Raw genomic sequence first — 15698 nt, 5'->3', positions numbered from 1 at the left:
CTTTCCGAGATGACAGACCCATAGGAAAATCTCAAGTTCAAGGTTAACTATGAGAATAAAATACATATTATATCAAGAAACATTAGATTAAGATCTTATAAGTACTATATTTTAATACTCAAAAAGAAGAGATAAATACAGTGTAGCTTCATTCAATGCACATTTGCAGTACCGATAATCACCCGCCTTATATTTTCATGTGGCTAACATGCGCTTGTATCAATTTTTAAAACTCCTCTACTCATTTACATCTTAAAATAAAAAAATAATGGATTTTTTTTTACTAATGAGTTTAAGTGACATATCTATCATTTTTTGGATTTTTCAAGAGCTAAAACATGAGTGAAATAGAAAAAAAATTAGTAATAATAGGAAAAAATGAGATATTAGACTGGGTAAACAATACTTTTAGCACCAGTTTATCTTGGAGTGATTTCCAGGATGGCTCTATATTCCTCAAACTCTGCTTTATAGTGTGGCCCAATTTAAAGAATAAAAGAAGCCAATTTGCAAGTTTAAAAGACCCTTGGGAACAAATTAAAGCTATTTTCTATACAGTGAACGCTCCCTTTGAAGATATATTTGATAAGAGTGGAGTTGAAAATGGGAAATTTTGTTCTATTTATAATTCACTTGTTGCACTATTTTTTCTATATCATTGTGCATTTCAACAAGAATCAACATTTGAATTTTCACCACCACCTAGTAGAAACATAGCTAAATTCTTGTCTGGTGATGCCTCAGTAAAATCACTAGTTATTGGGGGGAGTTTACAGTTATCTCCTAGAACCCAACTACGTCTTTTTGAAAATGATACGGTTCCAACTATGAAGTTAGATAATATGATAAAATTTTCTACTACAGAATCTACTTTGCCATCTTCAAATTCTACTAACAGTATAGATGGACCTATAAATAATCCAGTACATGAAAATAAATACTTTTCAGGTATAGATAGCTATATGGTTGAATTAGTTGAACAAATTAAAACTTTTTTTAGTAACTTAGGTGAACGGTTACTTGAATCAGAAAAGTGTGGTTTACCAAATGAAATAGATGATTTTGCATCACAAGTTAGAAGTTCTCTAGAGTATTGTACAAGGCAATTTATTCGACAAAAAGAAGAATATACTTTACTCAAACTTATGCATGAAAATCAAATAAAACATTTGGAAGAAGAGTACACGAAAAAGATCGAAACATTAAGGTTTGAATACGAGGAAAAAATTAGAGAAGTAGAACATGAATCTCAATTGATGTTAGTGCGTGAAAAAAAAAATTCTCAAAATGCCTTAAGAGCCTTACAGAGTAATCATGCAATGAGTATTCAAGTAACATCTGTAAATGCAGAGCTATCAGATAATAGCGATGATCCTAGTAAAAATGTAGATTCATACAAAGATGTTTTATGTAAATTAAAGAAATTCAAAAATATTATGAGTGAAGAAACCAAAAAGAGAGATGAAATAGAGAAAGTATTAACAAATGAAGTCAATCGCTTTCAAACACAAAATAAGTATTTTAGAAAACTCCTTTATGATGACATTCTAAATAAAAATTCAAAAATGCCATATTATATTTTTATCAAGGACTATTGTGACAAACTTATAGGAATTTATACTATGGCAGAAGATTGGTGGAAAGCAATCTCATGTTGCTCAGATATCAGTCAAAGACAGGAAAGAAGAGATATAGATTATACAATAGAAAAAACAAGAATTGACGAAGTCCTTGTTGGAATTAAACAAATATTAGATAAATATCAGAAGTATCCAAAGTCATTTAAAAATATTGGTGCTGATTTAAACAACGAAAATCCAATATTTAGTCTTGATATTATTATTCACAGTAATCAATTGGTAAATGCATGTCTAAAAGTAATATGTGACTTAATTGCAGATATTGTACTGAAGAGTAATCGTATAGAACAATTAAAAGATATAACAAACAATTTGTTTAAGGAGACTAAGATGGGTGGAACTAACAAAGGTGCGTGCTATTGTAATAGTAAGGATATTATCGGAGGTTTATATGGCAGTATCATTTGTATTGAAGAAAGAAAGGGGTTAAGGGAAAAGATTCATACTTTGGAACAGGAAAAGGATTTATTAAGATGTGGAATTGAATATTTTAAAAAGAAAATGCAGTTGATTGAGAAAAAAAAAGTGTCAATCAATCTGGATATTTCTAATAATGGTGATATTGAAAATATAGAAGATAACAGTGAATCTATAGATGATAAACACATTAATGAGGTTAATTTAGATGAACTCTGGGACATTTCAGCATACCTAAGTGAAGAAAGTTTAGATGAGCTGGGAATTATGAGTGAATTCCTATATATTATAGATAAATGGAAAAAAGTTATATCTAATGATTCTGATCCACCAATTGTTTTGAATAAACCTGATGAAACATTAACAATAGATATTCATAACAGAGATATAGCTTATATAAATGAGGATCATATTGAAGTAATTCCATTTTTGTTGGAACCAAACAATCTTTTGAATATTGCACTTGGGGATTATAAAGGCGAAGAACTGAGTGAATACGATAAAGAGCATTTAATATTAGGTGAAATGGAAAATTTTAGTATGAGAAATAATTCACCCACTACATATCCTGTTTCATTAATAAATTTAGAGAGGATATTTTGGAGAATGGTGACGTGCTTATATGTATTGCGTGATGAATATAATAATTTGAAGGATCATAATGAGAGAATTGAGAAAAAATTGGGAGAAGCTCTTATGGATATTCAAAAAGAAAGAATTGAAAATTCTGAAACAGTAAAGAATTGCCAAGAAAATTTTTATCAGTGCTTACTTAAAGAGCGACAGGATTTTTTACAACAAACATCAAAATTGAAAGCTGAAGTGGTCAGTTTAAAGATTAAAAATATGTTAGAAGATATACAAGTGAATATTCAGCATAAAGTTCATAATAGAATTAATAGTATCAAAGATGATAATAATATAATTATTTTGTTGTCTAAATCACTAGAAATTTCGAATATTTATCGTAATTTATATCAGTTACGAGATGACTTATGGTCAAAATTTTATGAACATATAAAGCAAAAAAATATGAACTTATTTGATGATGAAATAAATTCCTTATTAAGTGAATTACAAGGTATACAGGAGTATTTAGATGAATTAGGATGTTCTAGGAATGATGAGAATGCAAATAGTCCTGATAGCAGTGAATTTGACAAAAATATTATAAAGAGTCCTCAAATAGAAGATGTTCTATTAAGTTTTATATCAACAATAAAGAAGGGTGAGTTGCCTGCAAATTGGTTTAAAGTACTCACAGATATAGCTGACAAATTCAAGAGGGAGCTTGGTGAAAAATTAGAAGATATGACAATAGAAAATGCGGAATTAAAAAGTTGTATTGACAAATTGAGAAGTGAACTTAATAATTACAGTGAAGAATTTGAAAAACTGAACTCGCTTGTAGATTCATTTAAACTGAAAAACAGCTTACTAGAGTATAAGGAACAAGAGAATTTTAGGGAGATATCTGAATTGAAGAGCAATAATGAAGTCTATCAAAATAAAATAAAACAACTAGATAAGTTATATAATAATAAATTGCAAATTTATATAAAAAAAACTAATTATATGGAAAAAATATTTTCTTTTAGCGTGAAATACAATGTAGATATTCAACGTTTTAAATAGTTTCTAAAGCCTCAAATAGTATAGGATTGAGATTTCTTTTTAAAGTCAATGTAGTGATATTCTTAGATATCTTAAATTATAGTCACTTCTGAGTTCATGAAATATATTTTGATATTCAAAAGTACAAATGCAGCATATCCAGTTCTAAATAGTATTTGTTTGCGTTGCAAGTGAGTAAAATATTGAAGAAGTATTTGCAAGTAAATTTTGTGGAGTATCAAATTCTGCAATATAGCCATTGTCAAGTACAATAATAAGATCGAAATTAATGATAGTATGGATTCTATGAGCAATAGATAGTATTGTACATTCTGAAAATTCCCTTTGTATAGTTTTTTGAATAATATCATCAGTTGCAATATCGACAGATGCAGTTGCTTCATCTAATAAAATAATCTTACTATTTCTTAGTAAAGCTCTAGTAAGACAAACTAACTGTCTCTGTCCCATAGAAAGATTATTTGAAGAACTGCTTAATAGTGTATGAATTCCATCTGGTAAATTATTAACAAAATCTTGTGCATTTGAACGAGCAAGAGCTTTCATTACTTCACTATCGGAATATTCATTGAATGGGTCAACATTATAACGCAAGCTTCCAGTCATTATATTAGGTTCTTGTGGTATAATTGTAATTGCAGAACGTAATACCCTTAGATCAATATCTAAAATATTAATTCCATCGATCAATATCTCGCCATTTTGAATATCATATAACCTCAACAAAACAGACAACAATGATGACTTCCCAGAACCAGTTCTACCACATATACCAACTTTAACTCCGCCATTTATTGTAAAATTTAAGTTGTTTAAAATAATTGGACCTGTGTTATTATATTGTAAATATACATTCTTAAATACTATTTTACCCTTTAATGGCCACTTTGAAGTATTATTTATATTATCAATGTTTATTATTAGTGATTTTAATAATTCTTTATTCTCATTTTCAGAAATGTTTATATGCTTCAAATTACTTTTATTACTATTGTAACTATTGAGGATATATTCTTGTGGAATATTTTCAATATATTCTTGGATACGTTCATAGGATAAAAAGTTATTCTCTGCTTCAGACACTACACGTGTTATCCATATAATTAAATGTGTTAAAACATTAGAATATTGAAATGCAATACCAATACTAGCAACTGACAAGTATTTTTTAGTGAATATGCATAGAATACCTAAAGTAAAATTAACACAAGCTCCAATAAAATCAATGCGTATTCCAAGCCAACGTTGTATTAAACAATAACACCTCCAAGGTCTACATTCACTATCAATTAAATCTCTCACTTCTTGATCAAAGACATTCAAACTGTTATCAGTACACCTCAATATTGGCAAACCTTCAATTAAGTAAGTTAACTTAGAAATAATTGGAGCATTCTTTGTATGGAATATTCTCTTAAGCTGACGATTAGTATTAAGAGCTTTATTCCTTATCCCAATAAAGAAATAACACAATGCTAAGAATAAAAGTGCAAAACGTATATCAAGATATATAAAATATCCAATAGAGAAAGAAATACGTGAAAGGGCAAATAAAAAGTCATTCATGTTTTGTGGTAATACTTCGTCAATAATAACGATATCATTAGTAATACGGCTTATAATACGTCCAATTGGGGTAAATTCGTAAAATTGCATCTTGGAATAAGCTAACTTTTCCACAATTTTATGATATATTCTGCCTGAAGCTCTAGAAGCCATGTATATATTTGAGGATCGGAATAGGAAACTAAATATTGGTTGTAGAGCACTAATACCAAAAAGAACTAGCAAACCATACAATTTACCATATGCATTAATATTTAAAGACCATTTAGAAATCCATAAAGAAGACAATAAACTACAAGCAGAATGACTGTAAATAAGTAAAACTACAAGAATACACCATTTAACTGTATTATCCTTAATATAAGAGATATATATTGATTTCTTTATCTTACCAAGAGATATATTTTCATTTTCTCTAGTAAAAACTTGCTCAGTAGACATTTTCTTTGAGCTATAATCATAGCTAGAAAGAGAACTTTCTGAAGATTTCTTATCGTTAGTTAAAATATCACTTTCTCTTCTATATTTATCTCTCAAGATCTTCATAGAAACTCTACTTCCACGTCTCGAAGTAGTTTCTGAAGATGTAAATAAGTTCCTGTAATTCATTGATTCCAAAGTGATATCAGACTTTATACTGTACTTATCATTATTCATTTCAATTTCAGATATCTCTTCAAGTGTAACTATATCATCAACAGTTTGTGATAGTTCCTTTTGTATCTTCTGCATACTCTGCAACAATACTTCATAATCTTTGTTATTAATAAAATTTTTATCAGGAGGTCCTGCATATGCTATTGTCTTGTTTTTAATAAAAATTACACGATCAAAAAATGATAATATATCCAATTTATTTGTTACCATAATAACAGTTTTATTACCTTTCAGTAGTTTCAAAATCAAATTTCTGAATATCTGATTCGCAACTGTATTATCCAATGCAGAAAGTATATCATCAAGTAATAAAGTATCACTTCTTTGATAAATGGCTCTAGCTAGACCAATACGTTGTTTTTGGCCACCAGATAAATTGATCCCTTTCTCACCTATTTCTGTCAAATCACCATTAGGCATTACCTTCAAATCAAAATTTAATGAACAAGAATTTACAACTGTTTGATACCACTTTTCATCATATGGTAAATCAAGAAGAATATTATGACGAATTGTAGAGTCTATTATCCATGGTGACTGACTACAGTATGCAATTTGTCCACTAGTCCTTATAATACCACTACTTGGCAAAATTTCCTGAAGAATAAGTTCAAGGAGTGTTGTTTTTCCACATCCAACAGGCCCAATAATTCCAACAAGTTCACCTCTATTTACATTAGCATTAATGGAATGTAAGGTTATTTCGTCTCTACTCCAACCGAATACAAGATTTTTAATTATTATTGATGTTTCAGTATTTACATCTGGATCTAAATCTAAATCTAAATCTAAATCTAAAATCTTGTTAGGTTTTATAACTTCTTCAAGCAGGAGTATTTCTGTTAACCTATTATAACAATTTATTGTTTTTTGTAAAGTGTTGATACCAAGTGGTAACATAATTAGTGATTGTTGTAGAAGCTCAAATATCATTAATGATGAAAAAAGAATATCAATTTCAAAATCCCCCTTAAGAGATAGATAAGTACCAAATGTTAAAACAGGGGATATTGATACACATGCTGTAGCAAGGACATTACCTAACTGAGAAATTAATCTCCATCTACTCAAATGTTTTATTTCCTTATCTCTTATCTTACTGATATTTGTTAAATAATAATTTTCCCATGCATAACATTTTATTTGTCTAAAAAAGCTAATAAACTCTGTTGATAATGAAATTCTTTTGTCTAAAACATCAATATACTTTAGTCTAACAGCTTGATTTCTTTTAATTAAAAGAGTATTTAAATACAGTGAAAATATAATAATCGAATATCCAATTAATGAACTAATCCCAACAAATTTATATAATAATATGAGTAGTAAAATATTCTGAAATATCATAGATGGAGCAACCAATAAAGTATTCCCTGATATCAAAATTGACATTGATTCAGAAGATATTAAATTTAAACATTTCGATATGTTCTCTGAAGCTAAAGTTTTTGATATATTTATTACTTTACCTGATACGGTATAACCAACAACACCTCTCAACATAGTAGCTAAAGAAAAAGAACGACGGAGATATTGTTGTAATATAAATCCTCTAGAAATTTCGCTTAATACTAGTAATCCAAATCTCCAAATACCTTCAAATGTAGTTGAATTGGGGTTATTTAGCCATGATAATATTTTGTATACTTGCCAAGGCTCAGAACTCGAAGTTATATCATAAAAAAATTTTAGTAACAAAATATAAAGTATACGTATACCAAAAGTCCTATATATAACCTTAATTGTAGATATAAGTTCTGATCTAACTTGGTTAGAAAATTCATTCTTCCAATTATATAAAAAAGATTCATACTCGGTCTCTATACAAGTATCATCGTCAACTTCTTTCATTTCTTCATCTGTTAAAATATTGCCTTCATGAACTGAATTAATAATAGGATGAAGCCAAGTAAAAAGAAGTGTGTTTATTATTCCTCTCTTGAACATGTTAGGGTATTTGGAGTGATTGCATTTCCCTTCATTTTCCTTAGGATCATTCTCTATAAAACTGGACATTGAGCTTACAGAACTAAAGTTACAATATTCCACTTCTATGAATTATATTATTAACTCTAAGAATCCCTTCAAAAAAGCTTAGCTGAGTCTTCAATTGGATATAGTCACACGCATTCTTTCTCTATATCATTTACAATAGCGCCTTGGTAGTATCGATTAGACAGATAATAACTAATAAAATCAATCACAAAGTGATTTATATATTTATAGTTAGCTTTTATTTATAAATACCTTAAATACAAATATTTAAAATTCTTTAAAATCAAATTTTATATACTTAAATTACAATATAATATTATGTAAGACGACAGTATAAACCGTATATCTTAAGTATTTAATGAATTCTAACTTAAGGATAATATATTAAAATAAAGGATATATTTCAAAAATATACCTATTATATAAGGGAAAGTGCGCATATATATCTCATATACTAAAGCATAAAAAAATATATTTAAAGATATATTAGATTCTGATTCTCAAAAAGGTGCAAATAGTTACCGCCAAGTGTCTATTAAGTATATTAACATGACTTTATGGCACCCCAATTATTATACATGCAACTAAATCTAATATTAAGAGTAAAAAGTTCGCGATATTTACCAAATATTATATATTTTAATAATATGCTTATTATATATAATTCTAACTAATTATTTACAATTATGAATATTCAACTAAGATCTTTTTTATAGAACTAGAATTCCAGTATAATAATGGTCCAGGAATAAATCCAGATATACAATGTTTAGTATTTCTTGAATTTGGGACTTTACTTTGATTAAATATAGGTATTATATATCCACAACGGTATATAACTTGTAACATTATTGAAAGAGGACTATGTTGTGAATTTGTAGACTCGGTATCCTCTTCATCAATTGTAACGATATTAATCTTGCTAGAAAGCAATATATCAAGTTCATTTTTGATTTTTTCTAGCAAAAAACAATAAAATATTACATTCCTTCATTAAATTTAAAAAAGTTCATCGTACCTTTAACAAATTCATACCCTATTAATTCACTGACAATATCTAGAAAGTAGTCTTTAAGGTATATATTTGGAAATTAATTAATATAATAAGATAGTTCACAAATATATTTTATTGAACATACCGATATGAATTTCTATTGTATTATCTTTATTAGATACACAAGAATCTTGAGATGTAGATATGTCTTTGGATGTAACATCAAAGAATCCGAATAGAAATGATATGAAGTTAATAAATGCATTACATTTATATGATGAAACAATATTATCCGAATAACCTTCAGCAGTTAGTTCACCTAAAGCATTTGGATGAATACTTTTTAATTGACAAAGAGCATTAATATGGGATCTATGAGAACATAATTGAACAACGTAATATTTAGGATTTGAAGATTTCTTTTTTTCAATATCTGAACACAAAATCCCTAATCCTAAGATACTCTGGAGATGATTGTTAACTTCATCTAGAATAGTATCCAGTTTAAGTTTATGATTTGCACTTTTGATAAATTTCTTATGTAGGTCAGAACGTGTAGTTGGTAGAGGAATTCGGCTCAGCAAATACTGGGCAACCATAGCAACAGCTTTTACATTAGATGAGTCATTATGATCTTTTTCTATTCGTCTTCTTTTATTTTCTTTTAACGGAGATAGTGGCAATAATTCAATATCATTAGTTTCATTAAATTGACCTAATAAATTAAGATATATTGATGATAAATCAGAGAGATTTAAATTCTGATCTTGTTCCATAATTTTTTAGTGATATTACAGAAATATCAGTATGTCATTATTTTATGAATTTCTAGTATAGATTTTATTTGGTAAGGCCATGTGGGAAAAAAGATGTTAATTTGGGCGCCCAGTATCAACTTGACTGTATTCATACGCCTACGTTTAAGTTTCAAGGCGCCAGAAGCCGTTGCATGTTACATTATATGAGTGTATAGTATCAGAATGACGTAATGATGGAAAATCAAGATAAAATAGTGAAACTACCTTTTAAAGAATCTAAATTAATACCAGATAAATACTTGGAGATATCCCGGGAATCAATAGAAGATATTGAATATAATGAAGAAAAGGAAACCTTTTCCTATAATCCTGAGCTTCCAAGTAATAATTTTACTATTCCATTTAGAAATGTAGATGATATTCCTAAAGATTTATTCAATCCTCTACTAACTAAAAAGATAACTTTACGAATGCCTCTCAATGAAGGAAATTATGTTAGAGAAACAACACATACATACAGCATTGAGTCGTTATATAGACCATATCAAATGATTAATATTCAAGATTCATTGTAAGTTTCATCTCTAATAAATATATTAAATTCATCTTTAAGAATCTAACTTGTGTTAAGAAAATATATAGATACTCTTACTAGAGACGTTTGGGATGAATTTATCTCAAAAAAACAAAATTATTTGTATACAATTAAAGATTGCAATTTATTTGATGAACTCCTAAGAGATTTTGATGTAAAGAAATATACAAAGGGAAGAAAGCTTCCTACTACTCAAATAACTTTTCATGCAAATTATAGATGAGTTCAGTATTGAAAACAAATCACTTCTTAGGGATCTCGATTATTAATAATTATTTATATATTTAATGCAATGACAAATATATTAAGGACAATTTCAATATATTATTTCATTAAGTCTGGAAGAATTCAGGAACTTTCTCTTCAATAAATTGTCTAATATTCTCACAGAATTCCCTATTTAAAAATTCCTTTTCTAAAATATATCTTTGATTTACTTTTCGGAATATGTTTGACTCCTTTGTTTGTTTATTCTTTATAACCTGACTTATAGCTGACAGAAACACTGTACACTGTTCAACAAAAAATGGTTCATAATCCATTGAAGATAATGAATCTATCAAATATCTTTTTAGATCTAAATCCATGTCAAAATATTTATTTGTTTCGGAATACATATATTCATTTATATCATTGTCATTGTTATCATATGTAGAAAAATCAATAGTTGTATATGATAAACCCACAAATCCTGGTTGAAATACCAAACGATTTTTAAAGAATTGATTATTATAAGAAGATATTAAGTCAACCATACTCATAGATTCTAAAGTTTTAACAACAGGGAATACCAAAGATGTATTCATGTTAGCTAAATTTTGTTCAAATGCTAAAGATATCCAGTCAAACTGATTTTGTCTAAGTATAGGACGTGAGAATGGGGGTTTCCCCAAATGACATACATTTAAATATATCTGATCATTAAGTTCAGCTACAATACCATAACATATTGAATAAATCAGTTTATTAATGATTGCTTGTGATACCAATACATTTGCAGGTTTATCTAGTAATGAATGCACACCTTCAACAATAGTATTGGTTGCGGCATATATATATTTATCAATAGTAGAAAGTACTTTTACTATATCAATAATCTCTCCTATATTTTCTGTAGAAGTGTTGTTAGTTTTTGAAATGGTGGAGTAAGATTTCAAAGGTTCAAATATAATTATATTTTCCACATCATTTACAGATTTATCACCCAAAGTTCCACATAAATTCATTGTATTATTATGATACAATGGTTCATAATTTGTATCCTGAAGTTCTTGTTCTAGTTTGTTACCCTGTATATCCATTTCTTTCCATATTTTATGATAGGAATCAAGTGAATTTGGAAGTTGTAACCATAATATTAATGTTCTCTGAATAGGTAACCCAACTAAGGATTTAATACCTACAATTGATGGAATATATGAATAAATTACTCTTTTATAAAATATGTCTTTTGAATCTTTATATGCCATAATTCCTGAAATAGAGCTTATAAATTTACTACATTCCTGTGCTTTCCTTTCATTTGTTATAAAGAACATATCTACCATATTTATGAGTTTTGTTATATTCTTTGTTTGAGTATCATTATCATCATTTTCTTTCACTATATTTTTATATAATACGAAAAACAGTTCACAGGGTATCATCATTGCAATATAATAAAGTTTAATATTTTGTATATCATAAGGACATGTCATTGATTCTGGGTTATTTGAAGGATAAACCATTTGCAACAACCTTGATGGTGATACTGAATTTAATCCTAAATCGTTTAAAAAAAATGTATCACTATTTGGAGTTGAATCACTTGGCCAAACAAAATCTACAGAAGACGATGATAAAAATTGCTCAACATTATCTTTATTTTTTTTCTTCTTAGTGGTTTTCTTATTTTTCCTCTTTTTTGTTCTTACTTTATCGGAATTGCTATTACTGAATTGGTATGTCATACTTTCTGCATAATCTAAATTCAAAATATTATTTAATTCACGAGTAAAATTGCTTATATTTATTGGAAGTGGTTGAATATGTTGATATGGAAGAGGGAGAAAGAATTTCAGTGTTATGTTTATTGGTATTGGGCTCAACTTTTCTGTCCAAGCTATTAATACATTATCACTCCATGATTCTAATGAGCAAGCATATGTAAAGTGTAATATTTCATCATCTACAAGCAATATCATTGGTCGATTATTTTCATATAATAAAGGTGAATTAAATGGATGAGTCATAATAGGATATCTTTTCATTGTTTGATATTTTCTGAGTGTCCGTAAAAATGTTGGATTTAAATCCTTCATTAACATTTGATATGCTTGTGAACTCTTCCCCTTTTGTAATGTTATATGTAATCTATAACGTTGCATATCTTTTACAAAGAAAGGTAAACCATTATATACTAATTCCTGAAATCCACTCTTATTATCAATAAAATTATATCTTAATTCAAAATCTCTAGATCGATTAAAATTAAGAAATTGTTTATCTACTGGAGGTAATTGTACATTATATGGATTTAAATCACGTGAATTCATCAAAGCTGGTCTTTCAGTAGCCCATATTATTTCATTATCATCAGGAAATAATTCAAGGAAAATATCATGTAAATGATATCTTGATGAGCCTAATACATTTTCAATATCAATTGCTGATTTAAACTTTAAGACAGTATTATATCCAGCAGAAAAAATTGTTAGTGAACCTATACAAGGATCTATTATTCTTCTGTAATAAAGAGAAAATAATAAACCTACAGCTTGTGGATTCAAATGAACTTCATGTGGTATTGAGTATCTTATAGTATTGTCACTTGATCTCCGCATTGCAAAGTTATAATCTTTATTTTGATCAAATATATTAGGTATCTCAGTTAATTCTACCATTATAATACTGTCATTTGAACGTATCTGTGAAACTGGAACCATTGTAAGTAATGTTTGATCGACATCAAACACTATATCCAATGGTAATCTAGGAATATTGCAAAATCTGAAGTATGAATATTTCATTGGAAGATTCATTACTAAATTTGAACCAGATAAACCCAAAGATTTCTCTGCAATTTTAGATATCCATATAAAAGAAAAACGAAAAGCTATTCCAGTATCTTCTAAAACATTCCTTAAATCAATACAAATATCTAAAGTATTAATGTCCAGTCCACTCAATTGTTCATCTAATCTTAAATCAACAAGATCTAGAATATCTCTAGTACAACAGTTTACAAATTTATCAACATCAACGTGATTCTCAAGTATATTCGTATTATTTGCAACAGGTTCAAAACAGTGTACTAGTGATTCAAAAGAAAATTCCTGGGAAAAACGGAGATTATGATATTTACGCTTGATTATAGCTTGAATCCCTAAAGCAATTAAATCAATAGTTAAAAGTTCTTGAATTGTCGGGCCAAAGGGTTGATTATCTGTTATATCTCTATTTGCAGGACCAGTCAAATCATGATAGTTTAGATCTCTATAATTTCTTGACTCATCCAATTGTTCATCACTAATTAGTGATAATTCAGAATTATCCAATTCAAATACTTCTTTCAAATTATTTTCTTTATTTAACTCAACTTTTTCTTTAAATATATTTCCAAAAATACTTGGAAGTAGTCTATTTATCAGACTTACATTAAAATCTTTTTCTTGATTCTCCCTCAAGGTATCTATATTATCTTTGTTAGGAGAATCATTTGTACTCTTGTCAAGATTAATAGCATCTTTATTTATGTTGGAAAGTGATGGAGATACTATTAAAAACAAGACAAAAACAGAAAGAATAATAGAAACCTTTGTATTCATGTTATTATAAATCTCATTCATCTATAAATTACAAATATTCATTTACTTTTACTAAACATTATTGGCTACTAGATATTCCCAAAAAAATACTCCTGTTCAATAGTATTACCAAATTTCTTTAAATCCCTCTTGTCGAGTTGTAGAAATTACCATCCAATGATATTCTCCCGCCCCAACTGTTTCGTTTGTCGTGCCGTATATTAGTAATATCTTTTTTAAGTTTAAAGTTTCCTCTTAAAAGTTGATCTAGTTCGTTTTAGTTATCTATATCCAATTTTATTCACTTATCATTATTTTAGTATATTAATACACTTTTTATATTCTCTGTATAGATGGAATATTCTATTTAAAAAGTGATTATCCTCAAATTTATTTAGCAGTATTAATATACTGTAATTATCCTCATGTCCCATAATTCCAAATTGATAAAATATTAAGCTATTAAGCTACATTTAAATTTCATTATTAGCTCTTAGGAATTCTCATGATTATATACTTTTCTAATATAATAGAAATGTTCCCACACTTATATTGTGTGTCTAAAATAAAGTTGAAATTGGAAGTTTTTCTCTGTAGTATTATCTCTATTAGTCATGACTATTATTAATATTTTTAAGAAATTAACTGACTTATTTAAATCTTTAAAAAAATATTAATTAGCTAAAGGAATAGAAAAGTGAAGTATTCATTGCGAAATTAGAAATAACACGTAAGTACCGGCAAAATATTGCATGCAACTTTATTTTCTGATATACCCACTATGTGTAATTTAATATTAAATAAGTCAAAATAAATAGAAATATTGCAAATTTATAGTATAACATTTTAAATTAAATTTTTTTATGGTTGATCATATTTATTTTGAGGTTTTTAAGTTAATAAACCTGGGATACCACTAAAAATTATAACCTTACAAATAGAATTAATATTCTAATTTATAAATAATGACAAGTTTTGGCCCTTTTATACTTTAATACATTTCAAATAACTCATTATTCTACTTAAATAACATAAATAATTAAATATAAGATATTACTTGGATATAACTAATCCACAAATACTTGTTTGTACATATTTAAAATATCATTGGTAATCTTCTTAATTAAAATTACTAAATAAATATGAACTATATGGTATACAAAATGTTATTTAATTAATAGTAGAAACGTGGATTAAATGATATTTTACTATATATACTAAAGGAAAGTGTTTCAAGTTGATAACTGGATAAAGAGTTGTTTTCTAATATTTTTAATAATAAAACTGAATATTAGATAACTATATTTGTTATAAATTATTTAATAAGATAATATAATAGAAAATTACTTATTTAAAGGCTTAAAGTTTATTTTTTATCTTTATAAAAATGATAAGAAAATTTTCTACAAATAACTAAATTATATGAAATTTATAGAAATATAAAATTATAAAACAATCAGTTATTAATTTAAAAAAGGGATTACTTTAAATAATAAGAGACAAATATACAAATGAACATAAATCTTGCAATGTTTAAAGATTTTTATAGATAAAAATAGATTTATTACTGATTGGTTGAATTTAAAAAGAATCATTATAATTTATTCATTATTATAAACAAAGTTGCAGAATATTAAAATTCTAAAGAATATTACA

At 27.2% G+C, this 15698-nt stretch overlaps 5 protein-coding genes across 5 annotated transcripts, besides 8 other annotated features; 2 read left to right on the top strand and 3 right to left on the bottom strand.

The window, feature by feature from the left end:
• Positions 1–338: 338 nt before the first annotated feature.
• On the top strand, positions 339–3692 carry CMU_035410 (uncharacterized protein; the record flags this gene model as incomplete). Its single annotated transcript, XM_002141682.1, has 1 exon — positions 339–3692. The coding sequence occupies one exon, from the start codon at positions 339–341 to the stop codon at positions 3690–3692; it is 3354 nt and encodes a 1117-aa protein (XP_002141718.1).
• Positions 3588–3634: a sequence feature (AT_rich).
• Positions 3693–3836: 144 nt separating the features above from the next.
• On the bottom strand, positions 3837–7931 carry CMU_035400 (ABC transporter family protein; the record flags this gene model as incomplete). The annotated part of the gene is made up of 1 exon (XM_002141681.1): positions 3837–7931. One exon carries the CDS (start codon positions 7929–7931, stop codon positions 3837–3839), a length of 4095 nt encoding a protein of 1364 aa, XP_002141717.1.
• Positions 7932–8146: 215 nt separating this feature from the next.
• Positions 8147–8230: a sequence feature (AT_rich).
• Positions 8231–8371: 141 nt separating this feature from the next.
• Positions 8372–8399: a sequence feature (AT_rich).
• A 136-nt stretch (positions 8400–8535) lies between these two features.
• Positions 8536–8591: a sequence feature (AT_rich).
• A 3-nt stretch (positions 8592–8594) lies between these two features.
• On the bottom strand, positions 8595–9680 carry CMU_035390 (uncharacterized protein; the record flags this gene model as incomplete). Its single annotated transcript, XM_002141680.1, has 2 exons — positions 8595–8869; positions 9050–9680. 2 exons carry the CDS (start codon positions 9678–9680, stop codon positions 8595–8597), a joined length of 906 nt encoding a protein of 301 aa, XP_002141716.1.
• Positions 9681–9895: 215 nt separating this feature from the next.
• Positions 9896–10480, top strand: CMU_035380 (uncharacterized protein; the record flags this gene model as incomplete). The annotated part of the gene is made up of 2 exons (XM_002141679.1): positions 9896–10233; positions 10294–10480. 2 exons carry the CDS (start codon positions 9896–9898, stop codon positions 10478–10480), a joined length of 525 nt encoding a protein of 174 aa, XP_002141715.1.
• Positions 10481–10518: 38 nt separating this feature from the next.
• Positions 10519–10546: a sequence feature (AT_rich).
• A 43-nt stretch (positions 10547–10589) lies between these two features.
• CMU_035370 (uncharacterized protein) lies at positions 10590–14084 on the bottom strand (the record flags this gene model as incomplete). Its single annotated transcript, XM_002141678.1, has 1 exon — positions 10590–14084. One exon carries the CDS (start codon positions 14082–14084, stop codon positions 10590–10592), a length of 3495 nt encoding a protein of 1164 aa, XP_002141714.1.
• Positions 14085–14661: 577 nt separating this feature from the next.
• Positions 14662–14722: a sequence feature (AT_rich).
• A 106-nt stretch (positions 14723–14828) lies between these two features.
• Positions 14829–14907: a sequence feature (AT_rich).
• Positions 14908–15306: 399 nt separating this feature from the next.
• Positions 15307–15518: a sequence feature (AT_rich).
• Between the last annotated feature and the right edge of the window lie 180 nt (positions 15519–15698).

Source organism: Cryptosporidium muris, genomic scaffold (assembly GCF_000006515.1).
Source record: "Cryptosporidium muris RN66 scf_1106632373425 genomic scaffold, whole genome shotgun sequence".
Classification (NCBI taxonomy): domain Eukaryota; phylum Apicomplexa; class Conoidasida; order Eucoccidiorida; family Cryptosporidiidae; genus Cryptosporidium; species Cryptosporidium muris.
The sequence above is the reverse complement of the archived record's forward strand: the minus strand, read 5'-3'. Positions and strand labels throughout refer to the sequence as shown.